This window comes from Linepithema humile, chromosome 3, assembly GCF_040581485.1.
Source record: "Linepithema humile isolate Giens D197 chromosome 3, Lhum_UNIL_v1.0, whole genome shotgun sequence".
NCBI classification, from domain to species: domain Eukaryota; kingdom Metazoa; phylum Arthropoda; class Insecta; order Hymenoptera; family Formicidae; genus Linepithema; species Linepithema humile.
Genome location: NC_090130.1, coordinates 8,304,963 through 8,317,874, shown reverse-complemented (window position 1 = coordinate 8,317,874; position 12,912 = coordinate 8,304,963). Strand labels below are relative to the sequence as shown.

The 12,912-nt window shown below is 40.5% G+C and overlaps 2 protein-coding genes across 5 annotated transcripts in view; one reads left to right on the top strand and one right to left on the bottom strand.

Moving 5' to 3' along the window:
• Window positions 1-2,823, top strand: LOC136998622 (uncharacterized). Its single transcript, XM_067351612.1, has 4 exons — window positions 1-749; window positions 1,114-1,346; window positions 1,926-2,105; window positions 2,408-2,823. The coding sequence occupies exons 2-4, from the start codon at window positions 1,114-1,116 to the stop codon at window positions 2,415-2,417; spliced, it is 423 nt and encodes a 140-aa protein (XP_067207713.1). The 5' UTR covers window positions 1-749; the 3' UTR covers window positions 2,418-2,823.
• A 120-nt stretch (window positions 2,824-2,943) lies between these two features.
• The window catches only part of LOC105676550 (retinal guanylyl cyclase 2), a 47,439-nt gene continuing 37,470 nt past the window's right edge, over window positions 2,944-12,912 (bottom strand). For 3 of the 4 annotated variants that reach the window (XM_067351584.1, XM_067351586.1, XM_067351585.1), the window contains 4 exons: window positions 11,985-12,255; window positions 10,829-10,840; window positions 9,281-9,894; window positions 2,944-8,884 (listed from right to left, as the gene is read on the bottom strand). In XM_067351584.1, coding sequence (XP_067207685.1) covers window positions 8,634-8,884; window positions 9,281-9,894; window positions 10,829-10,840; window positions 11,985-12,255 — 1,148 coding nt within the window. In that variant the 3' untranslated portion in view covers window positions 2,944-8,633. Of the gene's footprint in view, window positions 8,885-9,280; window positions 9,895-10,828; window positions 10,881-11,984; window positions 12,256-12,912 lie in introns of those variants that run through there. The other variant, XM_012374548.2, reaches the window with a different exon arrangement.

Below are 12,912 nucleotides of genomic sequence, written 5' to 3'. Positions count from 1 at the left end.
TCGATGCATTGTTTAATAAAATTTCGATCTTATGCATAAAACTTATCTTAAAATTTTCCTTAAAAGACGAATAGATTTTTGTAACTCCTCCCCGATAATTAACCACTTAGAATGCACGGCCGGACAATCGATGGAGTGAAATCCATTTATACGGTTGAGATACCACCGACTTTCTTCACCTTCAGAGCCATTTTTCCGATGAAAATAAATTCTAAAAAATTTTAATTCACGAAATTAGCATACTTCGCGTGGTTATACATAAGGTTATACATAAAGGCCTTGACGCAAAAATTACACACGAATAGATTGACCGGCTGGAAGAAAGTTGGGGTCACGCCTCGATTGTGTAAGGCGATCTCTTTTGAGCAAATAGCTACATCGGAGTTACTTATTTCCTGATTTGTAGAAATCTCGTTTGAAAAGATTCACACAGAAACTCCCACGGAATTCCCGGCCTGTCGTGACGTGACAAGATTGAGATGTAATTCTGGCCAAGCCTCCTCCAATCGTGATGTATGCAATAATGCTTCCCGGGTGTCACAATGGGTTTAATCGTCCTAAGCCCGATGTTAAGCCGCCCAGCCTTCGGCGCCATGGTAGGGAGGCGGCTTTGGAAATTGCGCTCGTACCGCAAATAGCGAGGTAGGCAGGTCGGTATAAAATCGAACGATTCCTCCATCAAAGGCACAGTATTCGGGTCTGTCTTTGCGGTGTATCGCCTACCGTGTTTTGTCGCACTGAGACGCAAGGTGAGCGCCGAAACCGGTTTCTCGTCCCGCGAACCGAACTCCCGGAGAAAGCACGCGAAATTTTTCGAGCACATCGCTGATTTCGATTTAGAGGAAAAGTGACAGTATTTTCGGCGCGCCTGTAATGCTTGCGCAACTATACATTTCGATGAAATCATAATTCGATTAGCGGCAGACTCGGCGTTGCGAAAGAAACCAAATTTGAGAGCGTTTAATTCAGACATTAATCTAATACTTAATTTTATAAATAGTATAATTAATTGTTAAATATAAAATTTTCCACGTTACTGTTTGGTTGATATTTATTTTGTTTGGAAGAATTAAAACAATTAATTGAAAGTATTAATTTTCTTTGCGGTGACAGATGCATTGCGCCACTGTCATCGTCGTCGCTGCTGTTTGCTGTTTCCTCGTAATGAGAGTAGCGGCGGAAGAGGCTGTCGAACAAAATCAACAACAACTGGATCTGGGAAGTGCTGTTATCCAAGATCAAGTTGATGGAGGTGCGGTGCACACTAGGGAAAAGAGAACGCTGTTCTTGAAGAAAAAGCTGCTTGGTGCCGGCCTTCTTGGTTTCGGTCTTGGCATTGCGAAAGGGTGAGAAATATATAATTTACATTTCCCGTTTCACGAACTTGAATTAGTTATCTGTTTTATATATTTTTATCACTCTTAATTTTAACTTTTACAATAAAGATTGCGATCAACAATAAGGCATTTCGAAAGTTAAATTTATTTTTGCAGATTGTGATTCTTTTCTTTCGATAAAAATATAAAATTATTGTAACGCTATTTTAGATCAATGTATTTGATTGATGTATCTGATATGATAATATTGATTTCATTAATGTATCTTTCTTTTCTATTATTTATTTTTTTTTTTATAATTTGACGACTATTTTGCTATTTATATTACTGTATGCATAAAAAAATATTGCATTATTTTCTTCAAATTTTGTTCAGCTTAAATTTATTTTTGCAGATTGTGATTCTTTTCTTTCGATAAAAATATAAAATTATTGTAACGCTACTTTAGATCAATGTATTTGATTGATGTATCTGATATGATAACATTGATTTCATTATATATATATATAATGTATCTTTCTTTTCTATTATTTATTTTTTTTTATAATATGACGACTATTTTCTAATTTTTACGTATTTTATTTCTAGTTACAAGGCTGGCTATTTTAGCGCACCGGAAGTGCATCATGTTTACGTTGCGCCACCAGTGAAATATGTGGAATACGTCGAAAAACCTGTTTACATTGAAAAATTCATTCCAAAGCCGCTTTATAAACCACACATCGAATATGGTGCACCAGTCTGGTCACAACCAGATCCAACATACGGGTGAGAGAAAGTTGATTTTCCATAAACAATTGGTATCATACGATTATAGTTGTCCAACATCGCGTCTTTATTAAATTTTAATTAAATTTAAATTAGCTCGATTTACGATAAGAAATATAATTTGATTTGGAAAGAGCGTGCCGATGTTTGTCACAAAGTAGCATTAAGAGTTGTAGATTTTTATTTGTTCGAAAGAGAACATTGGAAAATATTTAAATAAGTTATTGAGATAGTTTAATCGTTATATTGAGAATCGATGTAGAGAATTATTTCTCTAATGTGTGTTTGATTTTTTCTTGCAGTGCCTGGTAAATCTGGAGTGCAGCTCGTGTCAACGATAGCATACCGATCTGATCTCCTTGTTTTACCTCGCGGTTCTAGGAACAGCCAAAAATTTACACATGCATTTTTGAGTCTCAGTCGGATCACCTAACTTTAAGGTGTAAGAATGACAATAACACTACTTAGCAATAGCAATTAGAGAATTTGTTATTTTTGTTACTGATGTTGTAGACTAATAAAAATTATATTCTTTAAATATTGAGAAAGTGTATTAAAATTATTCGCATATTTTCGAAGGACTAGAAAATAATATAAAAAAAAAGGTTATTTTTAATCCAAAGTTTGGCGTAAAACTACGATTTCTTAGTATTCTTAAAATAATACATCATTGTGCAATTAGTGCCTACTTTGCTCTTTATCTGATAGGATTCCTTGGACTTAATTGAAGTGTGTAATTGGGAAATTGTGCGTGAAAATTGCGCTAATACCGGTTCGGGATAACAAATTGAAAGGATGGAATTTGTGTAAGGGAGATAAAACTTTTACCGATCGATCGTACGGCCGTATGATTATCTTTATTGCCGAAGATGTTACCGAGTAACATTGAAGTATTAGTAACGAGTATATAATCGCACATGATGCGTCTGAAATATACAAATATCCAACCCGCGCCATTGATCACTATGCTATGTATTTAGATCTCTTTCTGATAAACACTTTTAACATATAACATTCATACGTACAATTAAATTCTCTTCTATTCACAGTCAGATATAGCAGGTGTAGAAATAACAATCAGTGGCGTAGCGAATATCTCTTGTTTTAAATACACAATAGAAGGACTCAAACTTGTGTGTGTGTGTGTGGATCTTGATCCATTATTACAAATATTTATACGCGTATTAACATCAGAGCGCATGAAGATGCACAATTTACTTATCGATTCAATCATTTACAATAATTACAGTTTAAGGAATTTTTTTGATGCGTTCAGTTTTCAAGATTTTATTAATTAGGTATGTTAATTAAACGCAAGGCGTCTTATCTGCTAATAAATAATGCTAATATATAAAAAAGATGTGCCGATAAATTGAGCGTCCTAAAGTTATATGCTTTCATTAAATTATCCGGGCATTTAATGTATATTTGCTACGCCATTGATAATAATTGATCATTATGGTAGATCGATTAACAGGCACCCTCGTGAAAAGTGTATTAATTTTATACTTTTAATTTGCTTTACTTTTCTCAACAGTTATTATTTTTAATTTTCTATTATTGTATAATGACAAATGAACGAGATTTGGCGAGAAATTAAAGTTAAAGCTGCCCTCTGAAGGGAGTAGAATAATCGAGCATAAGAATCTTTTCTCTTAGGTAATTAAGAGGAATGAGTTGAAATGAATAAAAGTTAAAATTAGCTCGAAGGTACAATCCAATTTATCTTTTAATTACTCGTTCACTTCTAATAAGTATATTTAATTTTCTGCTTCACATTTCGATTTTGACTTATATATTACTGCAATTGTAAGATATTATTAATCCCACTAAAAGCGCAAGAAATGGAAAAGGACGTTAGCAATACAAATGGAAGTGTTAAACAGTACAGTTGAAATTTAGGTTGCAAGAAATCAATCATTCTCGTAAATTATATTAATCTGCACGTGTCATTCCAGGATGCCTGTCGCACGGAACGCGAATCGCTTGGAGAATCGCTTCGAAGTATAAGCTACTTAAACCTATTCATATCGCTAACATTAGCGTGGCTACTTGACTACACGAGAGAATTACATCGAGGTACACGTATAACCGTTGAATACGCGGGCCCGTATATTGTGTACATTTTCCTTTTCAAACTACGGAATATTTACGAATACCGGTCTTCACCCGCGGGAGTATTCGCTGCCGAGAGCTCTCTCTCTCTCTCTCTCTCTCTCTCTCTTTTCCGCACGAGCGACGGACAGCCATCGAAAATTATCGAATAATTATTGTTACGGTGACGTTAAAAAATGCGATTATCCTCCTTAACGATTGTCGTCCGGATTAGCACCGATCGCGTCGAGGCTGATTCAGGAAAGACTGAGTAGTACTTTACCACATAATGCGAACTCGTCGAGAAGCTAATCGGACTCGACGAGCGCGTTTGATTCGAGACTCATAGACCGCGGATAAAAACGAAAGAGGAGTCCTTCGCCGCCCAAGAAATCCTCTTTTGATTCGGGAAAATGGTTCGTCATTAATAACACCTTAATTGGCTTGTCACCATCCCGACGAATAATATCCGTGAAAATCTTTAGAGAATGTATAGGGTGGGCCGACGAAAACTTTCCGCTTCACTTATGTCGGAACCGTTTAATTTCTGCGAAAGATTGATTTCTTCTCACAGATTAATCGGTTGTGAGATAAACGAGGCGAAAACTTTTTCTCCGCCCATCGCGTACGTCTGTTTTTTTTTTTTCCCCCTTCTTTCTCCCATATTTATTGTACATCGGATGCAGTCGAAAGTAGCGTTGTAATCTTGCAAACAACAAGATGGCACATCGTATACGTATTTGTTATTTGTCGTCATAGATACGGAATTATCGATGATCTCGTCAGTCGTTCGAATAATTTCGGAAGCTACCGCTTGCAGTCGAATTTCGTTCATTGAAGTTCTAAATTAATGAAGCTGACGCTAAAACTAGGATAGATGAAACGTGGAAAAGTGGATAATGTACACGGACACATGCAGACGTGAACGTACAGTTAATAAATTGTTATAATTATTAACAAATTACATCCGGCACTTTCTGAAAATACGTCGAATTTATCGGCGACAGAAGTTACTACGCGCAATATTTGGAAAATAGAGCGGTAAATATTCGAACATTATTTAGTTATTTTCCGAGCAAATTTGAATATACAAGATTCCGAGTCGAAACGCTGCATTTATTCTAATCAACTATCCGTTCGCGAATTATTCGGACCATTCGAATATATATTCGAGAATCGGTTACGTGCAAGATACAAATTAGCTTTACTGCTCTGCTTTGGCGAAACCAGTTAGCAGGCTAATCTTCTAACTAGTTTCAATCGTATTCTGGTACGATTGTTGGAAACGATACCGGAGAGATGAGAGATTAGCGCAATGGAGATTGTCGTCCGCGATAAGAGGGGATACCCTCCCCCACCCTCGTTGTCAGCCGATCGTGTCTGAGGATCGTATTCATCGTCGTCGGGCTCGTTAATTTTCTTAATCTGGTTTCGTTCAATTTATCGCTAGAATTTTTTATTCCTTAAATGGCGTTAAATCAACCGTAACAAAGCGCCTCATTAAACTTGTAGATCTGAAAGATATTTAGCTAGAATCGTCATATGATAGTATATCTGTACAATATAATTGTATGTATTGTCAAATGTTAAAGATTTTTTATGTATTGTTAATGCATTTTAATGCAATATGTCAATTTCTTCTTCCTTTTTCATTAAAATTAACACGAGTATACAAGATATTCAAAAATAACACAATTGTATCTTCAAAAATGTTAGAAATAATAAACATTCTACTTTTATAAGGACATTTTAGTCAAATTAATTTTCGTACGATTAAACGGGCATTAAAAAATCGCAATGTTCAAATAAGTAGGTGTATAATATTTTCTATCTTTATTATTCTTTACGATAAAGGCAATTTTGTTCTCAAAGTATAAAGATTAATAAATTGTCGGAAACTTTATCCAACAGCTCTATTCCCATCTCGACAATAAAATACGTCCCTTAGCCACAACATGTCATTCGGGAAGCCGATCGAAGCATCATCCATCATGATTATTTGACGATCTCCGGATGTTTACGTCACTTCGTCATCCGTGTGTTCGCTGTGACATTACGGGCGTTTATGGTCGTAAAGTGAGAACCCGTGCCGCATAGCAATTTTGCGCGACGCGAGACGTGCAAGAAAACCCTTCCCGTAGTGTGCCGTTTCTTATGTCACTCGTGACTTGACGTAAGATTGATTTTTGCTCGTCGACCATAAGAGATTTTCTAAAGGGACGAATTATAGAAAAGCCGGTCGGATGACTCTGCTTCTTGTAATTCTTTCAATTACGTTTCGCTTTGTCGGAGAAACGCTTGAATCGACTATTCAAAGCCGTATAATTTCATAAAAATTTATACAATATTCCAAAACTACCGTCATTATTCGGGTCCAACCACAAATAGCAGTTTCTTTCACTATCTAGGAATTAATAGTTTTCAAATTATCGTATAAGCGGCGAAAATGATTAGAGCGTATTTCTTATCCAATTTTATATAAATAGAATTTCAATATAAAAGCTAATTATATAAATAATTTCTGTTAAATGTAAAAGAATTTCTAAGAAGGATTCTATTCGATCAAATTTTTTCATACAAAAATCTATTTTAAATTTTCGTAAAATCTGTAGTTAAAAAAATATAGGCATAATTTTACACATTTGTTGCATTTTTTTTTAAATTTCGTACTTTTTCAACGCAAAATAAAGAATGTAGAATATAAATATATATGTATATATTGCGAACATATAATCGCACTTTATCTGTTTGTAGTTAAAGTCTTCGTTTATTTGTAGATAAAGTCTACCTACTTGTGGCTAAAGTGTTTATGCACTCGTGCTAAGATCATTACCGACTTTTCGCACGGAGCGCCCGTATATCTTAAAAAAACTTGCTCTCGTTAATCCACCCGCATTCACAAGACCCGTATGCAATTAGAAACCGATTAGTTTTCCGGTCATCTGATAAGATCAGTAGGCCAAACATAACAAGAATATATATTCGTATCTATATTTACGTACCTGCTGATCGACGAAATAGTAGTTCTCTGTCGTCTTAGTCGCGAGGTGATAATTAATTCTCTATGTAAATTTTTTTTTTTATAATCGTAGACTTTGTGATCAAGATTACATAGAGAGTATATATGTACAAACAACATGTGTGCCGGTTTCACATCGGATAAGCAACAATCCTTTTTATCCAGACAGAAAGTTAAAAGTGACCGATAAATTTCTTAATTATTTTCTCAGTCATTTCGCATTATTGCGCTATCATCTGTCCCGTATTTTTGCGAACAGTTAAAAATTCACGAGATAATAAGTCTACGTTGGCCTAGAATTTTCTTGTTTCCCGAAAGATCGCGAGTACGATTTCGTTACATTAAAATTCCATTTTAAAATCGACTTCAGATTCCATTTTTGTAGATACATCTAAAGATTTCACGACCACTGATTACAGATCGTAGATCATTGTGAGGATAGGTTTTCATTTTTAGTAAGGTAGAAAACGATCTTACGCGACGTCGTGAAAAAATCTGAAAATGAGAAATATATTACTCGCCTAAAATTTAATCTTAACACGTCTTTATAGAAATTGAGTCACTCGTAGCACAGATTATGGCACAGAAATTTAATGGAATCACTTGAGTGTTTTAATTTTTCTAATTTCCAGAACTTCTACAATTAAGTATTCGATAGAAATCTCAGAATATCCGTTAGATATCTGCGCCTGAGCTCTGCGTGCGCGAGATGTTGACAATTCAACGAGGATAAACGTGGAGAAACGTTGACCGGAAGCTATCTATGAAACGTTTAAATATTGAAGACTGACAGGTACAGACACGTCGGAGGGAATTCGAAGAGCGGATCGCCCACATAAATCCTAGTAAATCTTTGCACCAACGATTATTTGTAAACGATTTACAACATATCTATCCATTAAATCTCTATAATCATGAATTACACCTGTAAACGGCTCACCTGCCCGCGAATATTATCGAACACTAATGCAATGTACACTCACACTAAGGATACAAGCGGAGCAGCAACGAGTCACGACATTATTACGCGTTAATTACGCCTTCTTAAAATGATCGATCCTTAAAGACGAGTTATTGCGATCGAATTTTCGAGATTCCTTTCTCGATCGTGATCGTTTATTTTGCAAAAGAAACTGATTAACTTCCAATCTCAACTGATTCTTCGCTTCAAACTTAGAATTAGTTCCGATCGTAAAGTGAGTTAAATCGAGATCAAAGTTAATCAATGTTGCGGCAATTGTCAAACGTGATTTATATTTCGCAGCGCATTATTAATTACAATCGCGACGCTTCGCAATAACGCGCGCGTCTCCGCGTGAATCGTTCGCTGCTCCGGACGCGACACGCTCGCGCGTATATTCGATTTTCTGCTCGTGAAGTTTTCTTTTTTTTTCTCTCTCTCTCGACGAGGGGATTCAGCGTAACGACAGAGACTCGACGGAGAGGGAAACGGAAGCGGCGTGACGGTAATTTTGTAGGAGGGTTTTAGGAGTGGCCGGCGGCACTTCCTCGATTCTCTCCAAGTCGTTGGCCGCGCCCGCGCTATTTTGCTTGTAGAGACGAGGGGTCGACCTGTGCGGAAGCTGTTCCGGAATTATGGACACCGGATCGTCCGGACGGTCCAGGCTGAATTGCCTCTTGAGCATTCGACACCCGGGGCCCTTCCCTGGAACCGGCAAAGATAACAGCGTGATTTGATACGTTTATCCGCGCGTCGATAGGCGTATAAAATCAATGAGGGTCGCAAACACACGAGACTCCACTTTGCGAATGCTCGGAATGTCCGAATAATCCAGATCTTCAGCCCCGAAATAAAATTCAACGCAAATCGCAAAATAAATCACTTAACGAGCTGCCGATAATTCAATTGCGAAATTCAGGTCAGGCGAATTTTTCAAGTATCTCGCGCGCTTGTAATCTAAAAATTCGGACTTGCAATTAAATGTCGTCGAATACCGGGCACAATATTCGCCGATCGATCGGTCAGCGGAGTCAATCTCGAGTCGCTATCCGTGCGACCTTCACGCTCCGAGAGCGACGCGAGATCCTTCCGAATACGTACCGTGATGCTCGTTAGGCGACAGACATCTGTAATAATTGTACGGCGTGCTGAGATCGTTCTCGTCGATGCAGCCCGCGGCGAAGCGCCGGTGTCGCGCCGGCGGCTGCCGATACGCCGCCGAGTTGGCGATCGACGTGAGCGAGCTGGTGGACGCGCCGAGAGTCGCCGCGTTCGGCTCGACGCCGGACGCCGAGGACGACGACACGCCGAGGGCGATCTGCGTGTCGCCGGACGGGCTCTTCGTCACGGCGCCGCTGCCGTGCGCGGCCGCCTCGCCCGTCCTCGCCACCGACGTGTCCTGCTTGCCCTGCAGCACCTCGATCAAGTCGGACCTGAGCGAGTAGCTCGGCAGCAAAGTTCGTTCGTCGTGCACAGACACGGCGACCTTCCGCACGCCGGCGGTCTCGTCGAAAGACGCGGCCCGACTGTCGCCGTTCGCCACCCCGCTGCTAACGGACTCCTGGTGAAGATCCGGCTTGATCTCGACGGGCCCCACGAACTCTTCCTCCTCCTCGTTCGTCTCGTCCTGCGACGGGATGACCGGTAGCTGCGGACCCGCCGAGTCGACCAACAGCCCGCTCTGATGGCTCTCCGGTATCAGACTTTCGTCGAGCCTTCGGGAATTTGCAGAAGAGTGTGTGAGCCGTCGTGAGGCGTGGTACGAGTTATTTTGCGCGTTTCTCCCGAGATAAAACGGGGGGAAAAACGCATACGTTCGCGAAATATAAAGTCCGATACTTCTGGGATTCGAGAGCAGCGATTTTATCAGGAAAAAGTCTTATCAAAGAAATCTCAAGCACGACCGAAGATGCTTATGTAGGAAAGTTCGTACACGTCGAATCCTTACTTTCGGTTTGTGTATGCCGTTGTTTTCCGTTCGACGATTCGCATCCTGGATTGCGGACGTGAGAATTTTTGACATAAATTGACATTACGATGCGAAGCAGCACTTCGATGCTGCGCCCAGGTGTTCGGCGTGGGTGTTTATTCATGAGCGCCGCGATGTTTTAGATGCGAATCGCCGGCAGAGCGGGACAGAAGTAAGAAACCCGGTAAAAGTGATTACAGTCGAAGCTGGAGAATGATATGATTACATCGCTGTAGGGAAACGACTTAACTTTATTCAGAGGAAGAAGTAGACTTGAGTAAAGGACGTGAGCAGCAACTTTCAGGAGTAATTGACATTTTAACATAAATGTCATTCTGACGCTGATAGTCTCTGACGAATGTTTATTCATGCGCCGTATTTGCATTTGCATTTTAGTTTACGCTACTCGTGGCTAATAAAAATTCTTAATGAATCTTTCATACAATTTTCCGCGAGGCCATTAGCGTTTAAAAATAACTATCAGACGCGCGATGCAAAGAGATGGGATAAAATGTTAGATGGCCGATATTAAATGAAGCCGTTACGCATTGAAGAACGAAATGCATTTAAAGGGCTTAATCGAGCTGGCATTTGACACCCACAGAAACGTTTATCAAATATGAGACAGCAGCAATGCTTGTGTTTCGAACGTTCAATTATTCACATGCAAATCTACTTACCCATGATTCTCCCTGTAGCAGCAGAATGATAACAGATAAAAGCATTATGAATCTGTAAAGCAAATAAACTCGAATAAACTCAAAAATCAACTCATCACTTTCGTATCATCGCATGCTTTCGAATGAATTATCGCTAATTGACATTCACGGTAATTCGATTCATTATGCATTCCTAAGTCATCTCATTATACATTCTAGTTTTCAAGTGACTAATTTTTAAATCACAATTAAATTTCTCTTGATCGCGATCTATTTCGGAAGCTGGTCGCGGAAGAAAAGTGCGGCTTCAGCTATCCGTATAAACTCTAATTAGCGTGAACCATTTAATTTTTCGTCTCGCGCACAAACTTCCTCGAACTTCGCGACAGTTATTTTTCTTAGATTTGATTCCGCCGTCCGCGGCTGAGGGATTGCGCCCCGGATCGCAACTCCGCGCATAATACAAACTCTAAGATTATCAGGCTTTTTTCCTGCTTACGCACGGCCGCCGCAAGTAGGTCACTTTTTGCCCAGCGGAGTATTATAAAAGAGTGACTCGCGTGTGCGGGAGAAAACTTGGCTGGCGTATCACTTTCGCGAGGTACGTCGGATAATTATACGTACGAGACTCGGCGGACGGCGTGCTATTGGGACAAACTTGACGCGTACAAACTACTGGCCGTCCGCTATCGCCGCGCGCGACCCATTGTTACATAATTAAAAACTCCCGAGCAGCGTCTCTCTTCGCCCGGCGTTTCTGACACTTAATCAAAGAAATGCGCGGTAACTTCGTTGATTAAATCCGATCCTTTTCCTCGACGACGAAGGGCCGGCGATGTCGGGACGGAAGGTGCTCGGGCGAGTTATTCGGAATCACCCGCGTCGCCCCTCGCCCCCTGCCGCCCGCCGTCGCATTCCGACGAAAATACTAGAGCGCGATGAAAGAAAAAAAGGGGGGTGACACCCGGAATCGAATATAAAAGGGGACCCGTCGCAATATATTGAACTTAATAAGGTCGCGCGAATGCGCACAAGTGTTAAATCACGACCGGGCGTCTACGCGACGCTCCTCCTTCCCTCCCCCCGCCCCCCCCGTATTCGTGGAAGCCACCGCGGAGGCGAGAGGACGGCGGAGGGGTCGGCGGTGGGAATTCGGAAAATGTTGGAAGCGACTTACCCGAGGGGTGGCGGCTTAGGTAGTTCCTTGTCGAAGCCCTGCTTGCCGAGCAGCCAGTAGGTCGGCATCTTGCCTTTGCCCTTGACGTCGGTCGGCCCGCGGTATTCGATGTGGTATCCGCCGACTTGCGTCAATCGATCCCTCGTCGCCTGGCTGAGATGAATGCGCCACGGAGCGCCGGTCGACTCCATCCTCGAGGCGGTGTTCACCGTGTCGCCGAACAGGCAATAGCGCGGCATCGTTAAGCCCACTACGCCGGCACAGCACGGGCCTGCCGAGGGGTAGAAGTGAATTCCTTACTTCAATAACTTCCGTTTGCGGCGCGTGACACACTTTCGCGAACTCATCGGCGAAATAAGACCCGCTGCGATTGCGGCTTTGCTGGTCGGAATCGCGCTCAATGTAAATCTACATTTTAATGTAAATTGCTTTCGAATAAATACGAGCGAAATTGAACGGCAAGAAGGATTCTAAGTATTTATTTACTTGAAATTTTATTGGTTTTTACATCGCGAAATATACTTTTATTGCGGAATTATATGTACGGGAAATCACGTAACTGGTAGATACACGACGAGCCGGTATCAAAATAAAGGAACGAACAAGGTATTGGAAACCGTAATATTGTTAAAAATCTGGGTCTTGTATCGCGATATTGGGATCACGTCTGTGATATGGGAAGACCGCGAGTGCGCTCAGAATGAAACGAAAGAAACAAGATATTAGATAGTAAATAACGACAAAGGTCTTGGGTGCGATCAAAGGATACTCGCAGATGTACAAGAAAACAATTTCTCTGAGAAAAGGCGCGAATATGTTTAACGCCGGACATAAATATTGCAAACCCGGTTATTTTCAACAACGGTCCTCGTAACAAACGCATGTGTGCTATTTTTTTTTTTTTAATAGCAAAAAGATATGACGCGGG

What these genes read in the sequence shown, in the direction of transcription:
- LOC136998622 (XM_067351612.1), top strand. Translation starts at nt 1,114, where the DNA reads ATGCATTGCGCCACTGTCATCGTCGTCGCTGCTGTTTGCTGTTTCCTC. An exon ending in GGTCTTGGCATTGCGAAAGG is followed by an intron (nt 1,347 to 1,925) that starts GTGAGAAATATA and finishes TTTTATTTCTAG; the next exon opens with TTACAAGGCTGGCTATTTTA.